Below are 24,894 nucleotides of genomic sequence, written 5' to 3' on the forward strand. Positions count from 1 at the left end.
ATCTGCTTCGGCTTCCCCGGTTTCGGTCGCTATCGCGGCTCTTGGAAGAAAGTCCCATCTTGGCCAACAAGTTTGGACTTAATGAAGGTACTTCAGTCACACCAAACCCACGGATGAAGTGGTCACCGTGGACCAAGGTTTCTGATCTAGGTTGGTTAAGGAGAGGCATACGGGATGAATCTAAAATTGAGAAAAAAAGAGGAGCGTCATGAGTACCGTGTCCAGCCAAATTGATTTACAATCACCACCATGTTATTTTCTAAAAACTTACAGTATCCCAAGAATGACATGTAGGCATCATTGATAAAACTCTCAGGAAGTTTGGCAGCCGCTTCATGAATGATTTCTCTTGCATCATCGACATCAGCAAGCATCGACTTGGTGTCTTGCTTTACAAGGGGCAGGTCAGCAACCTCGTTGCGAACAAAAGCTTCTTCAAATGGAGCAAGGACGATAATGCCTTCACCTTCCTTGCCAGCACGTCCAGTTCGTCCAAGACGATGAATGTATTGTTCTCTAGACGAAGGGACACCCACTTGGATGACAAGCTTGACACCAGGGTAATCGACACCACGAGCTGAGACATCTGATGTGAACAAGACAGAGCCGGGACGTGCACTTCTGAAAAGTTCAGAAATGCGGTTGCGCTTGGATTGAGTCTTCTTGGAGTGGAGTTCATAGATATCCTTAGCACGCTTGGGACCCAACAGCTCACGGAACACTTCAGCATACATTTCTGTCATCCTGGTGGTGGGTAAAAAGATCATGGTCTTGCCTTCCAAAGCAGCGTCACGGTTGGCGATGATATTGCTAATGACGGCGGCTTGATCAGCAAAGGGAGCAACATAATAATCTTGTCTGACTTGCAAGTTGGTGTTGATTTCGTTGGGGTCGACGGTATCCAATACTTCGTGATCCTCGGAGAGAGCAAATTGGACAATGTTTTGGCGAATTTGAGGAGTCAAAGTAGCTGAAAACAAGAGAGTTTGACGCTTTTCAGGGATTTCGCGCAAGATATCTTGAATTTCGTCCTTGAAACCCATATCCAAAAGCTGATCAGCTTCATCAAGAATCAAAGTTTGGATGGATTCGCAGGATCGCTTGAAATGACGAACACTACGAAGCATATCGATCAGTCTGCCAGGCGTACCGACGACAATATCAGCACGATCACGATCGAGGTTGCGCATCTGCTGTCGCTTGGGCTCTCCACCCACCAAACAATGAACCTTGCAAGGGTAAAACTTGGTCAACTTGCGTGCCTCTTCTGCAATTTGTTGGGCCAATTCTCTAGTAGGTGATACAATCAGGATAGAGGTACCAACGGACTTCTTGATATCCTTGAAGTCCTGACCTCCAAAGGAAGACTCCAAAGCTGGTATAAGGAAAGCAAGAGTTTTTCCGGTTCCAGTTTTTGCCTTGACGAACATGTCCCTCTCCAATGGCAAACGTTCAAGAACAGCTTCCTGAACCTTGGACATTGCCTTGTATTTGAACACTTTGTCGAGAGCTTGCTGTGTTAATGGATTAAGGTGCTTGATATCATCAAAGTTCTTGGGGGTATCTTGAGCAATAGCGGCATCGATAACCTCAGCAACATCGGCAGTAGCCGTAGCAGCTTTAACGGAGGTATGGAAGGCGGACTTGGCGGCTCTGTACTGATAAATGGCGCTGGTCAACGTTCTTTGTTTGCCGAAAGTGCTGAAAACTGTCATACCAAGGGAAAAAGCAAGTGGGCATTAGTCTCTTGCCAAAAAAGTTTATCAGGGGTATAAGAAAAAGCTTTACCAGCTGAATGTCCAAGCCGGGACACTCCATTGAGAGCATGGGGCGTGGTTGAGAATCTCTGTACAGTGGTCTTCAAACACAAAAGACGGCTAGGTCTTGCAAGTGCGCGGGCTGCAACTTGCATGGACATTTTCCTTTAATTCTGAAGTAGGCACTAAAGGTTGTTGTCTGAACTTTTTTTTTTTTTCTTTCTTTTTTTGGCAGTCAGAATTCAAAGATTACCAGTCACACAAAATTGGACACCTCGCGCAGTGAGTTCTACGTTATCCTGCACTAAAAGACATAATACATACTAATGGATGGTAGCGCTTTAGTATATAGAGTTCCTGAATGAAGTGTGTGATTGTGTTGAACAATAGGTGTTGATTGTGCTTAATAAATGGTGATATAAGCCTAGCTACCATGCTGACCTTATTTTGAGCATCCGACATTCGTAAAATTCATCTGAAAACGCTTGCCGCACACACAAAATCCAAGTCAAATCCCCGCCTACCAGATTTTGGAGTTTCAGAGGGGAGATGCAATTTTTTGAAAGGTTTGGCTGCCAGTAATATCATAGAATATTTTAGAGAATAAATTGATTCTAAAATGTGCTTCACGGTCAAGGAAGAGTCGTGGTGTCGATATTACAGCGACGTTTCGATGTTAAGATCGTCACAAATATAGATGCCCAGTGAATTCAAAGAATATTCCTACATATCGTAACATAGGACTCCATCGTATACCATAAGATTTTTTGATGAACTCAGCGAAATATAATTCTACTATCTATTGTTTGTTTTGGGTACGTCGCATTGTAAAGGACACTTATCAGGCCAATACATTTTGGCATGCCCAAACCGCTCTATCATGATTGAAAACGCTATGGTACGGCCTGACATTTATATGGATTTCCTGGGTGCTCCAACCCGTCCATGAAAGTCAAAAATGGAACGCAAGTCTTGAAAAGTTTCAATTTTGGTAGGTGGGTTGGGCTTCTCAAGCTTCGAATTGAAGTCATACTCACGGCTCCAAAATTGTGCAGACAGAATCTTAATATGCAACGTGCCATTTAATATCGCACAAGAATTTCAGATATCCTGGTTTCTCCATTCACGACTTCTTTCAAGACTTTCTGACCGATCAAAATGGCGATGGTGAGTGGAATCCTCACAACAGCGAAGTACAATCAAACAACACTGCTTAACATAAATTGGACGAAAAATAAAAGGCACATCAACCCCTAAACGAATTTGAGATTGAGGAAGCTAGGGAATGCTTCAAAACGCTGGACCCAGAGAGCAAAGGTGTCACTGCTACCGAGTTGATGGAAGCCATGAGAGCTCTTGGTAAAATCTACAGCGACGAAGATGTACAGAGGATGATAAGCAGTGCTGATAAGCACGGCAAAGGCAGAGTTGATTTTCAAGATTTTTTGGCTCTCCTTGAGAATGTAAGTGAATGCGCCACCAGGTGCTAGGAAACAAGCAAGCATCAGTGCCACAACACCGGATGTATTGGAATCTGTCACCGCCCTAATCGTTAAATGCAAATTTTTGTATTTTCCCTCATTCTTAGCAAAAAGCAAAAGGATCACATGAAGCTGCATTTGTAGAAGTTTTTGAAGCCATGGACAGTGATAAGGATGGGAGCATCACCGTCCAAGATATTGCAAATTATATGGCATCCAGGGGTAAGTCAGTGGCAAATTTCACTCTAAGCTTTTCTGAACGCTATACTAAATATGCCGCTGGAATGTAGGTGAGAGAATGCCAGAGGAAGAGATCAAGGAGATGGTCCATGCGGCCGATGTTTCCGGCGATGGCAGAGTGAACTATGAAGAGTTTGTGAAAATTCTGGTAAGTGCTGGGAAGGCTGTTCGTGCTAGTACATGAGACATACATGCTGATCAGTATATGCCAATCCGTTGTAGACCCCTAGTCGCATCAACACAACCACCTTCCTGTAGGCAACGGATATAGCTAAAGATGAATACTATTGTAATACGTTATGTTATGTCATGTTATGCTACAGCAGCATCATGATTAAAATAAAAAATGGCTTATCAATAACGACATTTCGTTCGTCTGCCGGACAGTATTTTATTACATTTATTAGATTGTTCGATTTCGCGATGCAAAAGGTTTATTTCTGAATTCGACTGACCTTTGTTATTTTTTCTTCATGATCTTTACTTCCTAGCTCAATCCATGCCGGTGGTTCGAGTGCATCATACCTAGCAGTTGAATAAATAAGGTTGTGAGAATACTGATGGTGGCATACCTAAATTTACCCAATTCTATGCATTGGTCCATTATATAAAATGGCTAGAAGAAAGACATGAATGTTTTACCTTGTTCTCTGTTAGTGCTGACATGAAGCTCAGTTTGGCCTTACCCGCTTTATTTATATTAGGCAGACTCGATACTGTATTCTCAGCGGCCGTTGTGCCCTCAGATGCTTGCATACCAATTGCCTCGAAGCTTCTCAAAGAAGGGTTGCAATACGAAGTTCAGAATCAGGTACCAGTAGCTTCTGCTTACGTTCTTCGCGGTAGACGTCGATTAACCCACCTTGGTTAGGTCTGCGTCAGATCGAAGTTTCCATTTATAAAGCCGTCATATCAAACACAGAGCTTTAGTTCAGGGCCGTCGGCCGTTGTGTTCGATGCTGGGTTCAAAGGCTTCCCCAAGTTCTACAAGGTACACGCAGTACCGAATCAGCTCACAGTATACGACGACCTCAACTCCATTACATTGGAGCTTGTGAAAGAGAGCGTCTTCGACCTATCTGGATGTTATATCACAACGGTAAGACTGATAACATACCATGTAACGCACAGATTGAGCTTTAACGAAGTATGTTGCAGGCTCATAGAGGGTTTGACTTTGATAAAGTGTACATGGCCAAAGTGGATGACTTCATACCAGCCATACCCTTGCTCTTTCCTGACTGCAATGTGTCGTCTATTGACAGTAAAACGAATCAAGTCATTCCAGGAGACTCACGGAATGTTACATGTAAGTATTTTTTGGAAGTCAGGAGCGGTGTAGGGCGAGATTACCAACACAACTTGCACCAACGTTCTAGATGTCGCTAAGTTGAGCTTCTACTCCATTTGAGATCTTTGTAAAAATGCCTATCATAATTAAACTATAAACCACGCCTCTCTCACTTAAAATTTATTACATACAAAGTAAAAACCAGCCAAAACGAATGTTTTGGTCTCTTGTAAGAGATAGTAATGAAAACTATGCTACCGAAGTAGCTGGTATGTACACATGATTGAGGTTGACATGAGCTGTTGGACCATGATATTGATCTTTAGCCCAAAACCACCAATTCAGTAGGGTGAACAAGATGACGCCTGTCACTCCCAAGCTAGCGTAATTGAAATTATCGACCGTGATTGGCCATCGAGTAGGAAGAATAAAGGCAACCACAGCGAAAATCGTCCAGATGAATCCTAGAGCGGTGATTACAGTTGAAAAAGCTCCTAAGCTGAACCGTCCTCTCACCTTGATGGGGACTATGAGCCTGCACAGTAAGACGATGGCTAAAGAAAAGATACATTAGATACGAGCAAAAACTATACCCATCAAAAGTCGAGAATTACCATAGGTTAAATTAGCTGTCACGGTGGTGGCACTCAACACAGCATTGAAAACAAAATCACTAAACGGATAGGGCGATATGAAGAAGATGGCAAATCCCGTGGCTGCATACACTGCATTATCAGGAATTGCTTTGTCGTTGACATGTGAGAGTCTATCCGACATAGGAACGGCATGATCTCTTGCTAGTGAGAAGATCAATCTGGACACTAGGGTGATTGTCGTGCAACCGGTAAAGTACTGTGATACCACCAGAACAACCAATAAAACCATTGTCCAACGAGACCCTACAGCATCCTAAGATTGGACGTAGTTCATTCAGTAAAAGTCAGAATAATTGACTGGCCATCATTCCCCCATACGGTGTACGTACCAAGAATAGTTGTGCGATTGGCATTTCAAACTGGGTTTGTTCGATGCTCTGAATATCTTGGGTATAGAGAAGAAGTATGAACAAAAAGATAAGCCCGACGAACCAGGACACCGCAATGGACGCTACCATAGCGCTAATGAATCACTGGATATTAGTAACTGGTTATTGATTGACTTATCTCCAAAGCTGTGAGAATACTCACAAGGGGGCGGCGCTGTCCGCTTCCTCCGTCTCCTCCGCCACCTGTGCAACAGATTCACAACCTTAAAAAAATTCCGGTGGTTAAAATGGAATGAAGACCCTGCTTTTGAACCATGGAAAAGCGAAGAAACGCTTCACGTACCAAAGAGCGTGTAGGCAGCGCACACCATGCTCAACATGACCACATAAGATACACTGGAAAAGCCAGTATAGTTTTCATAATCAGTCAAAACCCACCAGACGTCATTGTGCTGTGGAGTGAAAGCGGCTAAAATAGCACAGATAACGACGAGACCACCGCAGGACCACCACACGCTGACTTCATTGAGTAAGGAAATCAATTGCATGTTCCATACATTGAGCAAAGCGTGGCTAAGCAAAATTGCAATAGCCAGTATGAGGGTGGTTGTCATAGATAGATCGACAGCGCCATCCGACATCATTCTTATCATAGAAGCAATGGCAAGAGCTGTTGGTTCATAATAGGTCAATAGCAGACCAAAAACAAGCGATTTGCACTCCCTACACTAACCTACGGAAAGATCTGCCGATCCAGCAGCAATGATCATAGCAAGACAGTAAATCCAGCCTGTAACGAAGGCGCTACGAAAAAGGGAATGAGGAAGTTGTCAAAAACCGATAAGGGTTCTGTCGCTGTCAACTTACACAAACGGAGCAGCCTTGCCGCTTTTGGTTCCACCACCTTGCTTGACCAGCTCATATGCCCAGTAGTATATACCATTGAATGGATACGCCGAGCATATTTCAGCTAGTGATAAAGCAATGCACAACATAAAGAACGCCACAACGTTCCAGCTACTGATCATGGTCACCGGTCCGCCACTAAGAATGCCAGTCTGAAAACTAGCAGACAGGTTGGACAAGATACCAATGTTGGTAAAGGCTAATCCAAACGTTGCAAAGGTACTAAACACAGTCCGAGGTAGCTGGAATGCATCAAATCAATTAATTGGTAGGGCAATAAATCATATCAAGGGAGTTGAGGCTCTCACAGGTTGGCTGGTGGTCTCGTGGTGAATAGATCCATAGTTGGAAGACAGAATGACTTTGCTTGTCATGCAGGGCTAAAGAGAACACTGAGCCTGCGATTACAAGGCAAACGGTGAATTAGAGAAGCGAATTGCAATGAGCAGTAGGAATGAGAAGAAGCAAATAGCGCATTGGATAAAATACTCTCAGAGTTGGATACAAGGCTATAAAAAAAAATTGTCTCATTGTTTTCTACCCCGACTAACGTCAACCGGGGATTTCCACGCTTGATCCAGGTCAACTTAGTAATAATTTGGAAAGCCATTACAAACCTGCAGAAAGAACTGGTCTGTAGAAGAAAATATAGAATAGCATCCTTTTAAACGCTCAGACCCAAACAATAAGTCAGTGTCACACGCGATAAGAGGTAAGGTGACGGGACATGCACATGGAGTCGTGTGATAAGAAGCGAACCAGTAGAGATAAAACGTATATCTTGGTTTTTTTTATATAAAAATGACAAGGCTATTTTTCTTTTAATAGTCGCTGTCACTATTCGAACCACTGCTACTACTACCGGTGTCGCTACCGCTGCTGCTGCTACCACTACTACTATCGGAATCGCTATCACTACCACTGCTACTGTCACTCTCAGCTTGACGGCGCATAATCATCTTGGGTGCATTGCGGAGCCATTCACGGAGGTCGTCTGTTATACCACCAAGTCCAATGGAGGTCCAATAGTTGATAGCAAAACGGGTGTGCTTCGGGTTATCCTTGGGGAACATGCCCTGGAAGCTTTCTTGCAAATAAGGATCTTTGAAGCGTTCCTTGAGAGTTTTAAGGCCAATGGTTTCGCTGATCTCCAAGAAGAGAATTTTGATGAAAATACGAGAAGCCGACGTGGTATCCTCTTCATTCAGCTTGATAACTTCGAAGCAGGTCCAAGGAAGAGAGTCGGTTGAGAACAAGTGTCCAAAGTATTTAGCAACATTGCGCAATCGGTTGGTCTCGTATCGGTGGACAGTTTCGTACACATCCGTAAAGCATTGAACAAACGCTTCACCCCATGAACGATTAAGTTTGCAAAATCGTTCTCCCATAAGTCCGTAGAATTTGAGATAAGTGCGTTCTTGAGAACAACATTCGATGATCATATTGCACAGTTCAATCTAAGAAAAAATACATGGGTTTAGTGTTGGCAGCAAATAGGATTGTCCAGCCAAAATGTACATACCTCTTGGCCCTCTTGGATATTCAATTTCATAAGCTTGTGGCAACATTCTTCAAAATCCACAGACGACATGATGGTGAGATAAATTTGCTTTCTCAGGGCAATGACATCTGCATTGGTACGATCTTGAATTTGTAATTTTTGTTGAATTTGTTGTTCTTCATCCTCTCCCTCGTCTTCACTTTCTTCAGAGTCGTCATCGCTATCTCCACTCTCATCATCCGCGTCGCTACCTTCGCCTAAAATTTCGGCTTTGATAGAGGCGTATTTTTCTTCGTTTTCTTGGTACTCAGGGTCGAATTTGAAGATATTTAACATTTCCTGAGTTTCGAGTTCATCATCGTCTAATCCAATATAATGAGTGATTTGATCCTCTTCCTCTACCAAGTCCAAATCCTGAGCAATCGAAACATTGTCCTTGAATTTGTCTTTTCGTACTTGAAACAATACTTCAATCATATATTGCGTTCGTTTATCGATCTGACCTTCGTGCAAAATGGCTCTGAAGCGATCAAAGATAGCATTGTTTGGTTTGGGTGAAACAACCGCGAGATGTGCGCCAACTTCACGCATAAATCCTACAGCAATTTCGACAGAATCATCGGTGGGACGCTCCAGTAATAATGCCAATATTTGAAGAGATAGAATTTCGTGGGCGACAAGTTGATTGGTGAGATGAGCAATGAAGCTGGTTACTGCCAAGCAAACAGTCTGTGCGAAGGAAAGAATCAGTAACAAAAGTATGTGATTTGTCAGGTGGAGATACTACTAACCTTGTCGTTTCGCTTGAATGCTCGTCTAAACTGGACAACCAGTCGAGTCAGTAATAATTCGCCAACAGAGGGCAATTTGGTGTTAATGACCGCGGTCAGAGCAGCATACACCGATGTAAATGGTAAACTGGCGCTCTGTGCCTTCATAATACTTCGACAGTATAGTCCTCTTCCCCGAACTAGGTTTTCTCCAAAAACTTCTGGTATGATCATTTTGATATTGGTGATATTAACTTTGTTGATGAGACCATTGATAGACTTCTTCAAAGCTTCCCATGTGATACGCTGATATTCGTTGCTACTTTTATCTGATATCTCCTGTTGCATTCGTCGAAGTTTGTGAGGAGGGATATAAGCACCTCCAGCTTTAGTGGTAGTTTGAGCGATTCGCATCTCTTCCGCAGGATCAACTTTGCGTTTTGCTGGTGGATTGGTAGCTGACATTTCCTGTCTCATCATGAGCTGTCGTTCTCTCTCGCGTCGACGGATCGGATCAGGATCATTAATAAGTGGCCGTGGTGGTGGTGATCGATCTCTATAACGGTCACCACCATTGGTGCGTCGAACGGGAGAAGCTGAACGGGATCTCGAGCGAGATCGAGAGCGACTGAAAGAATCGACAGATCTAGCAAAACAAAGTGTAAGTTGATGAATATAGAGGTCACGATTAAGGAGTGTTAATGCCTACCCAGCTGGAGCAACGTCCGCCATTGATTGATGTGAAGGATTGAATGACTGGCACTTCCTTTGTTAAGCCGCAGCCTTAAAGAAAAGTCGCAGTCTGTCAAATTTACGTGACGTCAGCAGGTCAATGTTCGGTAATTTTCCGTTAGAAACTAAGACTCTCAATATGTAAAAAGTCGCGATGCATCTATGGTATGATAAACGCGGTAATTAACAGAAATAAAAGAAGTGTTAATCTCAACTGTTTAGTATCAAGAGTTGAAGAGATTGCCCATTACAAAGTATGCTCAGAATTCTATATGATGCGTTTGGATAACATCGCGCTTCCCAGAGCTTGTTTTGCCTATTCAGCTGCCAGAATGAGCAACTACTTCTGTAGAACACTATTATAGTAAATCATGAACAATCCACGCTAAATAAGAAGCAAGTAAGAGCAGGGTACAATACGGTAGACGACGACGACTACGTTTCATTGACAACGAACGGCCTCATACAGTCCGACTGACTGAATTTCTGTCGCGTGGACAAATTTCCTTCCACCGCATAAAACTTCCATAAACTGTGGAATTCACCTCTTCGTCGCGAAACCCCAACATGGACACTCTAGATCCAAATAGTTCGCCACCTAGGACTCCGCCACCGCGATCACCATCCATACCACAAACCCCTTCCTCGGCTGGCCGCATCAATCAAACCCCTTCCCGCTTCAATTTTCCTGAATCCTCACCATCGTCTCGTAAACGGCGACGTTCCACCATTCAACACAATGTTACAGCATCCATTACGCGTGAAGTAAGAAGCAACCCTTCCGTTAGCACACCGATAAGAACTTCGAGAAGGCGTACTATTGCCCTCAATGCTAGTGATGTCACTCGCGTCTTGGCTGATACTGGCCGATCGAGTGAAGCGTTCGACCGTCGTCGTACGTCGTTTTTACGCACACCAGGACGAGAAAAAACCGGTACATCACAGCAAGTTCAAGAATCTCCTTCTGACCTTCTTCAAACCCTCGCGAGAATGATAGCTCCTGGTGCTAACCCACCGGAAAGCTTGTCACGTCAAAGTCACCTCACTCCTAACACACCAAGCAGAGGACCACGCACACCTCGACGGTCCCTCAATAATCGCAAGCTGTCGGGATTCTTACCCGGAACGCCAAGACGTAGCTCTTTTAGAAACACAGCATTTTCCGGACAGACGTACAGAGCACGAAGTCTACTAAAAGTCATTGAGACGCCAGCGCGCGTAAATAGACTCGCTGACATTCGTACACCCAGTGATCTTTTACGACTTTTGACTCGAAGTAAGACCCCCAAAAATGAAACAAGTCGGACTGAATAGAACCAATTTACTAACAAATAGTCCATGTGTAGTGCCTGATTTTCAAAAAGACCCCAGCCCTACGCCAAGACAGGATCAAATGGATCACAATTTAGCGGATGTAGTTGGGCAAGATGATGATACCCATTTTCCAGAGACACCTCAAGGTGGCCGAGAAAGTATTCTACCCGATATGAGCATAGATGAAATGCATGCACGGTTTCAACTATTGGATGAAGACGAAAAGACTTTTGTTCGTGACTCTCTTGAGTTCGGGTTTCGTCACCATCGAAATCGTAGAGGTTTCTTAAGCAGCGATGAAGTTGAAAAACAACGAAGATTGACATACAATAGTGATGCTACATTTGGAGATTCGATGTGGGAAGATGAAGATGAGTTGATGGAGGAAGAGGTATCGATGGACGACGACGTTGCGACTTCTAAAGCACATCGTGGTGAACACCAGCAAAAGGTCTCCAGAGAATCGTCAGATGAAATAGATTTAACTATGCCAGTCCATAACGAGCTAGCGGCCAAGGAAGAACAACCGTTAGTCAATAATTTTTTATTTCTGAAACTATGTTGTCTATTTTTATTGTATACTAATCATGTTTGTATCGAATAGGGAAGCGCTAACAAAGGTGCCTACGCAGTCTACTCCATCTCCAACTTTGGAACACGAGGATGACATGCCAGTTGATTTTGATCCACAAATAGGTGAGGGAGATGACTATGAAGTGGATGAGGAAATCGACGACCATGCCAAACAAGCGCATATGGAATCAAAGCAGTTCGTATCACTTAATGAATGTTGGGTAAAAACAAACAGGCACCATTTGAAGTCTTCCACTAAATTGTATATGTACTTTACACCAGAGCACGGCTATCTCAATTAGGGTTTGCACCGATCGATGAACTGGAAAACCGAGTTAGCGGGATGCACGGGTGAGTTGTTTGATTTGGGAAGCTTGAGGACGATCGATCGACTGGTCACTAATTTGTCGTTTCCGTCCACCCCTTTTGTCTTCCATTTGTATAGCTCCTCGCGCCCCAAGCTACAGCCACAATCGCCTATACCAGAACCTGATCGGCCGTTGGTTCAAGTGACGTTGGCGCAATTAGCAGCAAGAAGTGGAGCTGAAGTTGATCAGTTACGGAGAGAAAACAAAGCACCAGCGCAAAAGTGAGGAGTGGTATTTGGCTGTTTATTTTCTCCTTAGCCAACTTGAACTGACAAGGTTATTTCTTTAAGGGTTTCGGAAGCCGGAGTAGTAGTTCCAAATCTTCCCAAAGCTTTGATCAAAGATTTGTTTTCGTCTTTCTCAAGGACCAAAGTTTCGCGAGAAGCATTAGAAACAGTCATGGAAGCGTGAGTGACGTTTACAGCTAGCTAGGGTGATCATCTAAAGCAACGATGGATTGATCATTTCTGAATCTGCAGATCGCACCAATTTTTTGCACAAGCTTCTGAAGATTTATCGGTGTATGCTGGTCATGCTGGGCGGACAATGATTCAGGAGACGGATGTAGAGTGTCTGATGCGAAGGTAGGTGCCAAAATGTCCGGAGTGATATCGCATTGTGTTGATTTGACTGACATACCTCAAAAATACCAATATAGGCAAAGGTTATTAAACGACAAGGTCTCTATGGAATCTCTTGCCCACAAGCTTCTACCTCGTGAATTATGGGATGAAATCTGTGTATCTGCCCTTGCTAATAATGAACTGCATCCTCGTCGCCAAGCTCCTCCATAACAGCTAGTCGAAGGTATTAGACTCTAACCATATCTCTAATTATCTATACTCTCATTGCATCACATTGTACCCCATTCACCTCATTTTTTTGTGTAAATAAATACTATCTCAGTGTTATTGAGGATGGCATGAGCATTAACATGAATGCTGCCCAACATAAATCTATTAAAACTTGCTAACATTTATCAAGTTGCTTATGAAACATTCCTGGCGTGGTACTACGTTGTAATGGAAGAAATCTTATTGTTGATCATTGCCAAGCAACACTGGCGTAGGCAAACAAACTTTTTCTCCAGTGCGGGAATATTTAAAAAAAAACCAACATTTATTAAAAGGTTAAGTGGTTTGGAAGGCTTTTCGGCGATCGTTGTTTGTGCTACGACTATTGACATAAAGTGATCCGAAAGTTTCGATTAGTATACAGATGATAGAAAGTGGACGGTTATTATGGAACAGGTGAACTGCGAGGTTTCATTGGGTGCTAGCTTGAGGAAAGAGAGAGAGGATTTGCTAGACCACCATTTACAACACTGCCAAACCAGCAACTGCAGCGATGGCAGCAACAGCAAGCTTGCTAGCTGACAAAACATCAGCGCCACTGGTGTTGGGTCTGGTAACAGAGGGTCGGGGGTCCACAGCAAACTTGCTAGCAGATGCCATAGCCTTGCTCTTTTCTGGAGCCAAAGTAAGGGGTGTGAAGGTGAACAGAGCAGTGCCACTGGAAGACACGCTGACGTTGGGGTTGACAGAAGCAGTAGGCTTCATGTCCTTGTCCTTAGCAATTCTTTCAATGGAAGGCATGCCAGATTCTGAAGCATCCACAGAGGTTTCTTTGGCCGCCTTACCAGAGACAGTAGCAGAGGCCATCACGGAGTCTTCATCTACGCTAGCACTAGCCCCCATACCCTCACCATCGGGACCAGCGGTAGGCTGGGACTGCGGAACACCTGCATTAAAAACAAAAGTCAGCCAATTTTTTCTTCCACTCATCAGATCGTTAACAAAAGGGGTAACTCACCAGTATATTCGTATTGTGTAATAGTGGTATACCTAGTAACTGTGGCACCCAAACATAAACAGTTGATCAGTGGGGGGAGTTGTAAACAAGTTAGGGTGATCGGATGGGTGATCTCTCTATCGCCTTACCTGTAATTGCAGCAGGTTGAGCCTGAGCTTCAGCTTGGAGAACCAGCATGGCACAAGCAATTGAACAGATGATGGCGGTACGCATATTTCCTAACTTGTTTATTACGAAGTAGTAGTTTGAAAAAAGTATATATGAGAGCTGTGTGAAGAGCAAGCTGTACTTTATATCGATTCATGTCATTTTAATTTGGTCCATTCGTTAAAAGGTATTCCAATTTTTTCCAAACACACCGTTGCCATTAAACATCATTCTCAGCCAAGCGGAGAATAGACGTGTGTGAAACGTTCGAGCTATCACATCGATTAGTTTGCTTCCATGCTCATGATATATTTCCCTAGGTTGAAAACCCGCCTACTGTCTAGCCGGAACATCCACCATACAAGCCAACTTGGTTACATACCTCTACCATCATCTCATAACTCTCACTCGCTAACACTCTCTCCATCCCAATATTTGTCATTCCTTGTAAGCCATACCATAGTTTCGCAACTAGCCTGATTTGATAACTTTTTCTTACCGAAGCCATTGACCTCTTCTCTTTTTTATTTTTCCTTATGGTCATGTGGCGACGAAGCTTTAGGAATGAATACGAAAACGCTCGGCAAACCATGTTCCTGTGATGGGCTGTCATTGGCTTATCGCAATCGACTTATTTTACTTACGTCGTGTGTACTGCGCGGCTTTGAGGATTTTTTTTTTTACCTCCTATGTGACGTGATACTTCACGTTTTCTGCATGGCGTTCAGGGTTACATTGATACTGCTTCCTTGTTTGTGAATTTCACGCTGATATTTAATGGTTTCACGAACCGAGATGCTGGAGAACTGAGAATTAAGATAGCTTCCAAGCGAACTTGACGAATTGACACTTTCGGGTTTTGGTGAGCGGGGTGCTGGAAAGGAGGGAGGGGAACGTGTGGTTTTAATTTTTTTTTGACCAAACCGGTTATGCTAGACTCAGCTAACAAGCCCAAATGCACTGTCGTGGGTTGATGATGCTCGCCACAAGACGGTGGATCCAATGATATACTCAGATGGCTGAATGAAAAATTCTGTTATTTCTGCATCCATTTTCTTCCTCCTCCCCTTCTTTCTCTTTCTCTTTCTCCCTCTCTTTCTGAATGAAGGTGGATCATTTGTGGAGCAAACGACGACCTTCCTAATACCCCATCCTTAACATGTCCATGCCACGCAAGAAAACACTTCCACCTGATATCCTTCGTGTCTTGGTAGAATATATACCCAGTAACTCTGATTTGATATCATTGGGTTTGGCTTGTGGAAGGGCTACCATTCATTCTCTACAAGCGGTTTGGAAATGCCCTCGACCAAATAGCCTGGGAGCCGTGGAAAAATTGACACACATCGTCCAGCTTTCATCGGAATCCAAAACGTGCAATAAGGGCAGCCAACATCTGCCATATTACTATGCTTGGATCACTGGATATGATTTTTCGGCGCTGGATCAAGAATCTGCAGCGCAGGTGAAGACCGCTGATTTATCAATCCTCTTCACTGCACCATCCTTGCCTTTCGACACACTGAACACCAGTCAATTGTTGGCTTTGCCACCTGCGCTTGTTGAGCGCCATATTTCGTCTCTTAAAGAGCTGAATATGTCTTCATGTACACAGTATTGCTCAGCTGCCTTAATACAAATTTTGACACGTAGCAGCATATCTTCTATTTTAACCAAGCTGGATTTATCTAATTGTTCGGTCAACGACGCCGTCATAATACAAATCTCACGAACTCATACACGTCTCCGACGCCTCAACCTGCAGCATAGTGGCAATATTTCAGACTCTGCCATTCTGGCATTAGCTGACCATTGCCTCGACCTGGAGGAGTTGATCATTAGCCTACCGCACGGCATAGTGCAAAGTAATAAGATCACCGACAAATCTCTAACGATTCTCGCTCAATCGTGTTCTCGAATGAAAGTCGTGGTATGTAGAGGTCAAACTCGGATCTCCGAACTCACCACGTTGGCCTTCCAGAAGTCTTGCCCTCTACTGCAGACCTACGATTTTTCAACCGAACAAAAATCCAACATTTATTGATACATATATCTCCAGGCGCTTTCTTTTTTTCTTTTTCATATCTCCACCGATCCATTTCCCCCCATTTAAGTGGCTAATACGCCTTCCGTTTGATACACATCTGCGATATCCGCCACATTCCTTTGTAGATAGTACGGTAATAGAAATCTACTACTTCATCACAATAGAATTTTTCATTTTCATATAAAAAAGTAGTCTAAAGCTTTCGGGCTTTGTTACTTGTAACAAAAAATTTGTGTCGTGCAAAAAAAAATGTGGCCATTGATGTCACGACAGCCTTTACCGACGGCTAGTCATCCTAGTAAACGAGATTAAATCTCAACGTCATGGCGGAGCCCCTCAAGGGTTCTAGGTTCTCGTCTCTCATCATGCGGTTAGTCAACTGAATGCTGCCTGGTTGAGATTTCTTGGCAAATAACGTTCTCGTATCCTTAAGGAGTAAAAAGCTTATTCAGCATCGTTACTTCCCGCCATAACAAAGTGCCGAAAACCTTAATCATCCAGTCAGGGAATGTGAGAGCTAGCTGCATAGTCACATCCAACGGCTGGAACCTCAGGTACCAATCGCCGCTAGGATACGCGACGTGTGTTCCGATTGCTTAGTGCAACCAGGGTGTTAAAATGTGGCAGCGCGAAAAAAATTGACATCACGCTCAGCCAGTGATCGAAATGAGATGGAATCCCGCCGTAAATTGCATAAGCTCTAAACTTATTAGCTTCAAACTTTGTGTTCCATTCGGTGGATAGGCGAGCCATGGCAACCTTCACTCCATGCCACTTTCTTTTCGCCCATACGGTGGTCCAACAGGGGGCTATACGTGTGTTGATGGATAATGTCGGTTGCTGATCCCATCCATTTCGAGAATTAAAAGTCTTTGGCTTCAACTCGAGGTTATGGAAATATTCGCATCATCCGCTGGCAACCCATCAGATCATTAGAAGCTTTCGTACCTGGGCGAGAGAATCATCTCAGAGCAGTGAGAGAGAGCTAATCTTATTCACGTGTTGTTCAATTGAAACTTTGATCTGAGTATTTTCGAAATGTGCTCGGGTGAACTTTACACAGACGTCAGCAAAACTGGGATGCCACTTCATGCATTAGCAGTCGTGATCTATGACACAATTGCTGGTTATGAGGGACTCATTTCCTCTCTGTGTCACCATTGTACAACCATCTGCAAGTATCTACTGTTCTTTGCAATGCATGAAAAAATGTCTTCCTTGCTCTCATCTAAACTATAGCCTTAAAGATGACAGAGAGTGCCTCAATCCAAATAACATAGTAATATTAGCCGCAGTGTTACCTTACGATAGGATATCAAGTCTAACATCAAGTTTGCCCAATTGCCTTTAGTGGGCCCACATTCTTGTGCGAATTGCATATGTGGAAATACCGGATACTGAAATAAAAAATACTTCTGTGTCTTATTTGCCCCCTTACAGCCAGCCAAGAAATCTGATAAACTAAAGTACTGCAGATGGACGCAAGCAAGCTGAATCTGGCGGCTGTGGGTATACATTACATGGAGTAAACTACTACATCGAGCGTAGAAATGGGGATGATGGTTAGGAGAAGGTGTTTTTGTGACATTTGAAAAAAGGAAGCTTTCGATGTCATTCTTGTAACTCAAGCAGACACCGTTCATGTCACCCGATCAGGTTGATCGGGTGTGTTATCAGATTCTTTCAAGCTCAGCAATAAGGCGGAAGATTTCTGGAGAATCTTGCTGAGTGGCTAAGCAACGCAGAAAGGATCGTCGACGTTAACTTGGCTTTTAAAACATCTCAGTAAGTCAAAGATAGAATTCATTCATCCACTTGAGAATCAAATTCTGCTTTCACAATGCATCTCGCCGGCAGGATAAACCTTTTCTCACCAGTTGTGTACCAGTCCCATCTCCGCTTGCGCAAAAATCTGATAATATTTTTTTTTTGATTCCCAACTCCAAGAACTCTTCTTCTGTTTCTTTTCTTGTGACAAAAGTCCAGGATGCCAGAGCGTAACCCTGCATCCTTTAAATATATTAAGGATATACCATATCAACCAGAAAGATTCTCGTATGCATGTCTCCGGTTCCTACTACCATCTGTTTATCAACGGCTGCTGACTACACAATTTAAATCTAGACAATTCAACCTGAATATCAGACAACACCCTGAACAAGCCAGATTAAGCACAGGAAATGAAAGGGGTAGGATATAATAGAGAATAGCATACCTAGTGCTTCACCAAAGTCTCACATCGTACCTTCGCTGATAGAACGACGAGTCATCGAACCTCCTCCAATTGTGCAAATAAGCTTGAATGGTGTTTCAGCTGAAAACGAAGGGTATAGTATAGTGGAAATCCGAGAACTCCGTTCGGTTGAATCTATTTTTTGGCGCTAATGTGGATTTGTCTTTTCTCAGCAACTGGCTACAAAGTCCAAACTACTTTATGTGTGCTAACTTGGTGCATCCAACGAACGATTCAAAAGTCTATACACCGCACCATCCCGCCTTAGCCGGTCAAGTGGTATCGGCCATGTATAAGTTGAAAGACATCGACAATCAAGGTCGGTTCGAACTTTAAGAAGATTCTATCTCACTCATATACTCAAACATTCCTCTACCTCTAGATGGCGCTTATTGTGTCTTCGGAGACTTATCAGTCAAAGCAGAAGGCGAGTTTCGTCTCAAGTTTACTCTGTTTAAAATTCAAGAGTACGTACACATTCCTTTCGAGCTGTGAAGAGATACTCGCCATTGACCACTGATTTGTTTTTATAGCGCCAAGGTCATCAACGTTATGTCTATCATATCCTCTCCATTTATGATATATACTGCAAAGGCTTATCCAGGTGCCATGGAGCCAACTTTCTTGTCTCGTTCTTTCTATGATCAAGGAGCTCGCATTCGTATTCGTAAAGAAAATAGTCTGCAAACGTAATTATCTTCCAATACTGCCGCTCATTACTTGACCATGAAACTAACGTTTGCCATAGGTCAAATAAACGAAAAGCACAATGTGAAGTAGCCAGCAATCGTCAAAACAGGCATAGACAGTCGGGTCAGGACAGTCCCCATTACATGCATTCCTCGCCCTCCGTATCTCCGCCTCTGTCGCACGGCTCTCCAACAGAAGCTTTCAGCCCTAGTCTATTCCCTACCATCACCTCGTCTGGCAGCCCACATTCAAGCCATGGTAGTGCCAGAGCCAGTGATGGCTGGCATCCAACCATAGGCACTCCCACGTCTGCACCACTGTCGCCATTTCCTTCTCCTCCACTCTGTACGTTGAAAGAGATAACCTCAACTGGCCATTATCCTCGACACGAATTGCCAATACTACCGCCGTTGAGAAATTTGCCTCATGGTCATGTATTGCCACCACCCGGATTGCTTTCACTTTCTGAAACAGTCCATCATTCTAGACGTATGGCTTGAACATATTCAATCTGTCTTTCTTGTATCATATTTTTTCTCCCCTCTCTAGGGTTACAACATGTAGCCCTGTCATTTTTTTGTACATGAAAATGTCTATACGCTCGGATATACCCGTATATAGAAAAAATCAACAAAAACGTTTAAATTGCAGCACAACAGCGATTGTTCAATGGCCCAACAACTTGTCACCATGACGAAAATAGAAACTGCTAAAAGAATATCACCGTGGTAGTTTATGGGCGAGGCGCTCTAGTGGATGAATCGTCCAATTAATACGGTTACACGGCCAAGCCTATCAATATACACTGGCTCTAGCTCAGGATCGTGCTCTGTTGTAATGCTGTACAGGTGTTAGTGGTAATATGGAACGTATACTTGTATTCCATGATGGCCACATTGAGCAAGTCATTCAGAATAGTGTCGACGACCAATGTACTTTATTTACAATGCAATCTATGAACTTCATCTATCCACTTTACTTTATTTTCGTCGATCCTCTTGTTTGGCTTTTTGTCGCTCTGTTTTTTCAACGTAGTATTTTTCCGATCGCAAATTCCCGACTGTCCTCAGGATCTCCTTGCGAAGTTGATTGACGCCAGATTGGGTTCGTGAGCTCACCAGGGCAACCTCTTTACGAGCGTGTCTATAATTATTCACATCACTCAACAGCATCATGTACCGGCGGGCCAATGTAGGAAGGATAATTAAATCGCATTTGGTCAGGACCACTTGGAATGGCACTCTATTTCTAGTGAGTGGCAAGAAATGAGTAATTGTAGTCGGTCATCGTCTATAAATGACATAGACTTACTTATCAAGCATTGCGAGAAAATCTTTGTCTCCAACTTTGAGACCTGCAATAGTCCAAGCAGCGTTAGTCTCAGGCAAATGATTGTTTCAAAAACGGGGTTTCCAAGTGCTTACCGTGACGAGCATCAATAGTAACATAAACCATCTTCAACGTAGATCGCTTGGTCATGTACGTCTCCATCTACAAGCACCAATACAATTAATTACTGATTTCGCCTTTGTCTATCAGATCAAATGGGAATTCAATGTGACATACCAGTTCTCGCCAAAGTCGTCGCTTATCCTCATCCACAAACGCAAACCCATATCCTGGCATGTCGACAATGGTAAATAAGCGGCCAACAGAGTAAAAGTTGAGCTGTTGTGTCAATCCAGGTTTGTCGGATGTTCGCACAGTTGAAGACTCAGCTAGTGCGTTTATAAGTGAGGATTTTCCAACATTTGAACGACCTAAGATGCAAGGATACAAAAAATCAAGTGGTGTTAGTAAAACGTAGATTACGTTGGGACAAAATTCTATGCACTGCTCACGACGTACCTACGAAGGCCACTTCTGGAACTGTCTCCTCAGGGATGGAAGTAGGTATCATTGCTCCAGCAAAGAATTGCAAAAGCGGGAACTATGTGTTGCCTTAGTGTCAATTGGTGCGAGTATCATTCCAAGTGTCAAACCGCTCTCATACCTTATAATTCGGCTCCAATGTTTGCTTCTGGTCCTTGTTCTTGGATACAACTTTGCATAACGCTGCATACCGCCCTGTTCTTCGTAACTCTCCAAATCCTAGCTTTTCGAGTTTGCTGAATATACTCGGAGACGGCTGTAGCTGATTGAACTTTTGCCGATTGGACAATTCCGGTGTGCTTTTGACTGCTGTTGCCATTGTCCGTTTCCAAACGGTGGGCGTATTCTGCCACCTAAGGATAGGCTTCCATAATCGTCCATTCCAAGCTGTCGACATTTATGAATGAAAGACTTAACGGCACCTAAATAATTTATATTGAAAAAAGGGCAACAAAAAAAAAAAAAAAAAGTGGATTGTCAGATCTGCCCTCCCGCCAGTAACACCCAGCTTTAGACAATGCTGCCATGTCGTACTGCTTCACGACAACTATATAACGTTGGCTCTGCTGCGTTACCACTGCGATATCCTCGTTGTGCAATACGTTTTCCCAGGGCTCATAGCCGCTTCTTTGCAAGTCAGAACTCCATTCCGGCTTTTTCATACGTCCAGCCCCAAGCAGGACCAGATACTATATTTGCCCTCTCCACGGCTCCAGGTAAAGCCGGAGTGGCCGTGATACGCATTTCTGGAAAGAACGCGGAAGAAGTAAGTACTGGAACGCCAATTGTGTCCTAAAGAAGACTTTCTGACTGATTCGCTTCCAGGCAGTGTTGAAAATGACTCACATGAAGAAACTTCCTGCTCCAAGGCAAGCCGTGCTGAAAAAAATATACCACCCAAGCTCGAAGGAACTTTTGGACAAAGGTATTGTGCTTTGGTTTCCTGGACCTCAAAGCTATACAGGAGAAGATACGGCAGAGTTTCACATCCATGGTGGAAATGCGGTAACAAGAAGTGTACTGGATGCTTTGGGTAGCATAACCCAATATCGCATTGCTGATCGTGGTGAATTTTCTCGAAGGTAAGAGGGAAAAGAGCATTGTGTACGATTTACTAAGATGTGGTCAACGGTCTGATGCCTTCCTAGAGCTTTTGACAACGACAAGCTAGACTTGACCGAGTTGGAAGGTTTAGCAGATCTTCTCAATGCAGAAACTGAAATGCAGAGAAAGCTAGCCTTGCGCCAAGCCGAGGTATATATCACTTTAACACTGATCTGAAAATATACCCGACATTTCATGCTAATGACTGTAAAAACAATCCAGGGAAGTTTACGACAACAATATGATGGTTGGCGTGAACAACTCATCAAATGCATGGCTCTAACGGAAGCGGTTATAGATTTTGGAGAAGATGAGAACATAGAGGATGGTGTCTTGAACGATGGTAAGCGAAGTAACTACCTTTAACGACTACTTTGGAGACCTGTTGACTTGAATTTTCAATCTGAACAGTATTGGTAATTGTGGAACGATTACGGGAATCCATAAAGGCACATCTTAATGATAATCGTATTGGAGAGATATTGAGAGACGGAATTCATATAACGATATCTGGACCACCAAATGCAGGGAAAAGTAGTTTTCTGAACACATTAGGTGAGTGCGAAGTGTTGACACTACAATGGACTAGGGATATGGATTATAACATGTCATAAGCTCGGCGAGAGGCGGCAATTGTTTCTGACATACCAGGGACGACCAGGGATGTCGTGGAGGTGTCCCTTAATCTTGGTGGCTATCCGGTGGTGCTAAGCGATACGGCAGGGCTGCGGGAATCATCCGATCTTATTGAGATGGAAGGCGTAAAACGTGCCATGGCCAAGATATCGACTTCAGATATGCACATTTGCCTCCTACCCCTTCCAGAAATCGAAAGCTTTGAAAGACTCCACGGTCACAAAATATTAAATGAGTCCATCACTCCCGACACCATTTTGATCATCAACAAAAGTGATGCCTCCAACACAATTTCTTCGAAGGAAACAATTGAAAGATTGACTAAAACCCTGGGAGTCAGACACACATGGCTCATCAGTTGTAAAACTGGGGAAGGCATCGATCAAGCATTAGAATCATTGATAGATTTGTTGAAACAAAGGCAAGGGCAAAGCATAATAGAAACTGTAGTGGATGCTACTCAAAAAAAAAAAAAAACTGATCATTTCTCAACAGATATGAAAGTGCAACGTCTTCTTCGGCTCTCATTACCCAGGCAAGACATCGGTTTAATCTGTCTGCTTGCCTCGCAGCCTTAGATATGGTAGCAGGTAAGTTTCAGTGCTAATAACCATCTTCTTACTCTTCTTCTAACCGCATGGTGTAGATTACGCCACGAGCGATATTGTATTGGCTGCAGAAGAGCTTAGACAAGCAGCCAGTGCCATCGGGAGAATCACGGGAAAGGTGGACGTGGAGCAAGTATTGGATATGCTTTTCAGCGAATTCTGCATTGGCAAATGAGCCATAACGTGACCGACAGCATAAATGTGTTGTGACCATATCCTCACCCCCTTTGGAACTACTGTAGATAATAAAATATAAACCTGGAATTCATGGTGTACATTTCATTTCAACCATGCTTTCCTCCCGTCTATTATGGTTTATTAGCGGTACACTGTTTGGCATGGCCACTATTCTCTTTGCACAACAGTGGACCCATCCTGTGAGAAACCTGATTGTCAGGAAGGTAGAACAGAACGCCGTTCCATCTGTAGCTGATGATACTGCCGCTAGTATCCTGCAATTTGGTCATCCTGGTAGGTTACTTTAATGCATGTGGGATTCTACTGTGGCAAGTTTTCTCACTGCGGACTTATAGGGCCTGTAAGCGACGACTTAAAGCGTGACGCCTATATGGCAAACTACAACCGACGAGACCGAAACGCGAATTGGGTCGGAGAACATTTAAACCGACAAACCTTGACGGCTGGCGAAGGAGTTGATCGCAGCAGATCGTCGTTCCGAGAAGATCCAGCTATACCACCCATGTTCCAAGCTTTGCTAAAAGATTATATCAGAAGTGGCTTTGACAGAGGTCATCAGGCACCTGCTGCTGACGCTACCTTTACTCAACAGGCCATGGATGAGACCTTTTTTTTAACCAACATGGCTCCCCAAGTCGGGGTTGGCTTCAATCGAGGCTGTAAGTACAAATGGCTTATGTGAGTTGACGGTTGGAATGACCCAGTAATTGAAATGTTTATTCAACTTCATAGATTGGGCTTATGTGGAGGAGTTTGTTAGGAGTTTAGTTGACACATATCCCGATGTATGGGTGTGGACCGGTGAACTTTTTCTTCCTCAGAAAGGAGAAGATGGTAAATTTTATGTCAAGTACCAGGTATGTGCCTTGCGAAGAGCCTTTTCTATGTTTATCTTCGTACTAATGAAATACATAGATGATTGGAAATCCTCCAAATGTGGCTGTTCCAACTCATTTCTACAAAGTGGTGCTAGCGAAAAGAAATGAAACGTACAGTACTGCCTCTTTTGTGTTTCCAAACCAACCCATAGCCAACAATATCACCTTGGAAACATTCAAGGTTGCCCAAGAAGCCATAGAGAGGGCATCAGGATTGACGTTTTTGACGAGCCTTCCACCTGCGCTTCTGACCGACCTTTGCGTGGAGATCAAATGTGCAGTAAAGACTGAGCACTCATAGAGCATTTACCACCTTACATACCCATGCAATCAATCACAGTTTCTCTTTATACCCGGCATGTCAGAGGATGACACATCAAGTTTGATCAAATATTCAGTTTTGCCAAGTATGAATATGGTCATGAATTTTCTTGAGCAATAGATAGAAAGAAATTAACAACACGGTTACCATCCGGTGTATTATTCGTGAATTTCATTAAACAACAAGATGAAGTTATAACAGTGCTAATGTACAACCTACTGTCAGCAGCGTCCGGAGTAGTCGTTAAGCTCTCCGCCAAAGAGGTACATGCAGGAAAGACGAGAGGGCCATACAGACAATACACTGCGCATAAAATCGAATAATTATTTGCCAGTGATAACAATAATCGACGAAGCTTTGAAAAGGAGACAGCTAGACTTAACGAGCTTGATTTTGTGGTCGTTGGGCAAGTCGGCCCTAAAATGATTT

At 43.4% G+C, this 24,894-nt stretch overlaps 13 protein-coding genes across 13 annotated transcripts; 8 read left to right on the top strand and 5 right to left on the bottom strand.

Moving 5' to 3' along the window:
- Nucleotides 1-49: 49 nt before the first annotated feature.
- K450DRAFT_259212 (uncharacterized protein) lies at nucleotides 50-1,861 on the bottom strand. The gene has a single exon (XM_051591964.1). It carries the CDS (start codon nucleotides 1,713-1,715, stop codon nucleotides 207-209), a length of 1,509 nt encoding a protein of 502 aa, XP_051440970.1. The 5' UTR covers nucleotides 1,716-1,861; the 3' UTR covers nucleotides 50-206.
- Nucleotides 1,862-2,915: 1,054 nt separating this feature from the next.
- On the top strand, nucleotides 2,916-3,736 carry K450DRAFT_202427 (uncharacterized protein; the record flags this gene model as incomplete). The annotated part of the gene is made up of 5 exons (XM_051584687.1): nucleotides 2,916-2,924; nucleotides 2,999-3,220; nucleotides 3,346-3,460; nucleotides 3,529-3,626; nucleotides 3,701-3,736. 5 exons carry the CDS (start codon nucleotides 2,916-2,918, stop codon nucleotides 3,734-3,736), a joined length of 480 nt encoding a protein of 159 aa, XP_051440971.1.
- A 406-nt stretch (nucleotides 3,737-4,142) lies between these two features.
- On the top strand, nucleotides 4,143-4,889 carry K450DRAFT_292123 (uncharacterized protein; the record flags this gene model as incomplete). Its single annotated transcript, XM_051593585.1, has 4 exons — nucleotides 4,143-4,289; nucleotides 4,350-4,577; nucleotides 4,637-4,787; nucleotides 4,858-4,889. The coding sequence occupies 4 exons, from the start codon at nucleotides 4,143-4,145 to the stop codon at nucleotides 4,887-4,889; spliced, it is 558 nt and encodes a 185-aa protein (XP_051440972.1).
- A 26-nt stretch (nucleotides 4,890-4,915) lies between these two features.
- K450DRAFT_259215 (uncharacterized protein) lies at nucleotides 4,916-7,161 on the bottom strand. The gene is made up of 8 exons (XM_051591965.1): nucleotides 6,969-7,161; nucleotides 6,622-6,902; nucleotides 6,488-6,558; nucleotides 6,098-6,424; nucleotides 5,957-6,017; nucleotides 5,755-5,887; nucleotides 5,384-5,678; nucleotides 4,916-5,323 (listed from the first exon to the last, which is right to left on the bottom strand). Exons 1-8 carry the CDS (start codon nucleotides 7,032-7,034, stop codon nucleotides 5,019-5,021), a joined length of 1,539 nt encoding a protein of 512 aa, XP_051440973.1. The 5' UTR covers nucleotides 7,035-7,161; the 3' UTR covers nucleotides 4,916-5,018.
- Nucleotides 7,162-7,399: 238 nt separating this feature from the next.
- Nucleotides 7,400-9,692, bottom strand: K450DRAFT_303127 (uncharacterized protein). Its single transcript, XM_051593787.1, has 4 exons — nucleotides 9,641-9,692; nucleotides 8,953-9,577; nucleotides 8,183-8,890; nucleotides 7,400-8,117 (listed from the first exon to the last, which is right to left on the bottom strand). The coding sequence occupies exons 1-4, from the start codon at nucleotides 9,661-9,663 to the stop codon at nucleotides 7,482-7,484; spliced, it is 1,992 nt and encodes a 663-aa protein (XP_051440974.1). The 5' UTR covers nucleotides 9,664-9,692; the 3' UTR covers nucleotides 7,400-7,481.
- Nucleotides 9,693-10,115: 423 nt separating this feature from the next.
- K450DRAFT_259234 (uncharacterized protein) lies at nucleotides 10,116-12,869 on the top strand. Its single transcript, XM_051591966.1, has 9 exons — nucleotides 10,116-10,411; nucleotides 10,643-10,939; nucleotides 11,010-11,505; nucleotides 11,582-11,746; nucleotides 11,833-11,901; nucleotides 11,996-12,139; nucleotides 12,209-12,325; nucleotides 12,398-12,502; nucleotides 12,577-12,869. Exons 1-9 carry the CDS (start codon nucleotides 10,231-10,233, stop codon nucleotides 12,710-12,712), a joined length of 1,710 nt encoding a protein of 569 aa, XP_051440975.1. The 5' UTR covers nucleotides 10,116-10,230; the 3' UTR covers nucleotides 12,713-12,869.
- Nucleotides 12,870-13,055: 186 nt separating this feature from the next.
- Nucleotides 13,056-13,908, bottom strand: K450DRAFT_283900 (uncharacterized protein; the record flags this gene model as incomplete). The annotated part of the gene is made up of 3 exons (XM_051593493.1): nucleotides 13,056-13,659; nucleotides 13,731-13,769; nucleotides 13,859-13,908. Coding segments are annotated over 3 exons (514 nt in total), but the record flags the coding sequence as incomplete, so codon positions are not given.
- A 443-nt stretch (nucleotides 13,909-14,351) lies between these two features.
- Nucleotides 14,352-14,643, top strand: K450DRAFT_259239 (uncharacterized protein). The gene has a single exon (XM_051591967.1). It carries the CDS (start codon nucleotides 14,442-14,444, stop codon nucleotides 14,634-14,636), a length of 195 nt encoding a protein of 64 aa, XP_051440977.1. The 5' UTR covers nucleotides 14,352-14,441; the 3' UTR covers nucleotides 14,637-14,643.
- A 234-nt stretch (nucleotides 14,644-14,877) lies between these two features.
- On the top strand, nucleotides 14,878-16,153 carry K450DRAFT_259240 (uncharacterized protein). Its single transcript, XM_051591968.1, has one exon. It carries the CDS (start codon nucleotides 15,037-15,039, stop codon nucleotides 15,919-15,921), a length of 885 nt encoding a protein of 294 aa, XP_051440978.1. The 5' UTR covers nucleotides 14,878-15,036; the 3' UTR covers nucleotides 15,922-16,153.
- A 1,736-nt stretch (nucleotides 16,154-17,889) lies between these two features.
- On the top strand, nucleotides 17,890-19,528 carry K450DRAFT_259241 (uncharacterized protein). Its single transcript, XM_051591969.1, has 7 exons — nucleotides 17,890-17,979; nucleotides 18,049-18,113; nucleotides 18,182-18,251; nucleotides 18,331-18,476; nucleotides 18,540-18,624; nucleotides 18,691-18,846; nucleotides 18,906-19,528. The coding sequence occupies exons 1-7, from the start codon at nucleotides 17,912-17,914 to the stop codon at nucleotides 19,345-19,347; spliced, it is 1,032 nt and encodes a 343-aa protein (XP_051440979.1). The 5' UTR covers nucleotides 17,890-17,911; the 3' UTR covers nucleotides 19,348-19,528.
- A 59-nt stretch (nucleotides 19,529-19,587) lies between these two features.
- K450DRAFT_259253 (uncharacterized protein) lies at nucleotides 19,588-21,488 on the bottom strand. Its single transcript, XM_051591970.1, has 6 exons — nucleotides 20,841-21,488; nucleotides 20,696-20,777; nucleotides 20,414-20,607; nucleotides 20,272-20,338; nucleotides 20,159-20,201; nucleotides 19,588-20,095 (listed from the first exon to the last, which is right to left on the bottom strand). Exons 1-6 carry the CDS (start codon nucleotides 21,114-21,116, stop codon nucleotides 19,828-19,830), a joined length of 930 nt encoding a protein of 309 aa, XP_051440980.1. The 5' UTR covers nucleotides 21,117-21,488; the 3' UTR covers nucleotides 19,588-19,827.
- K450DRAFT_180015 (uncharacterized protein) lies at nucleotides 21,237-23,242 on the top strand (the record flags this gene model as incomplete). Its single annotated transcript, XM_051584330.1, has 8 exons — nucleotides 21,237-21,506; nucleotides 21,545-21,801; nucleotides 21,868-21,973; nucleotides 22,046-22,166; nucleotides 22,235-22,378; nucleotides 22,439-22,868; nucleotides 22,964-23,049; nucleotides 23,106-23,242. 8 exons carry the CDS (start codon nucleotides 21,237-21,239, stop codon nucleotides 23,240-23,242), a joined length of 1,551 nt encoding a protein of 516 aa, XP_051440981.1.
- K450DRAFT_259265 (uncharacterized protein) lies at nucleotides 23,164-24,588 on the top strand. Its single transcript, XM_051591971.1, has 4 exons — nucleotides 23,164-23,538; nucleotides 23,601-23,924; nucleotides 23,998-24,122; nucleotides 24,181-24,588. The coding sequence occupies exons 1-4, from the start codon at nucleotides 23,358-23,360 to the stop codon at nucleotides 24,442-24,444; spliced, it is 894 nt and encodes a 297-aa protein (XP_051440982.1). The 5' UTR covers nucleotides 23,164-23,357; the 3' UTR covers nucleotides 24,445-24,588.
- Nucleotides 24,589-24,894: the final 306 nt, after the last annotated feature.

The sequence above is a fragment of the Umbelopsis ramanniana genome (assembly GCF_025399195.1).
Source record: "Umbelopsis ramanniana AG unplaced genomic scaffold K450scaffold_74, whole genome shotgun sequence".
In the NCBI taxonomy this organism is placed as follows: Eukaryota; Fungi; Mucoromycota; class Umbelopsidomycetes; order Umbelopsidales; family Umbelopsidaceae; genus Umbelopsis; species Umbelopsis ramanniana.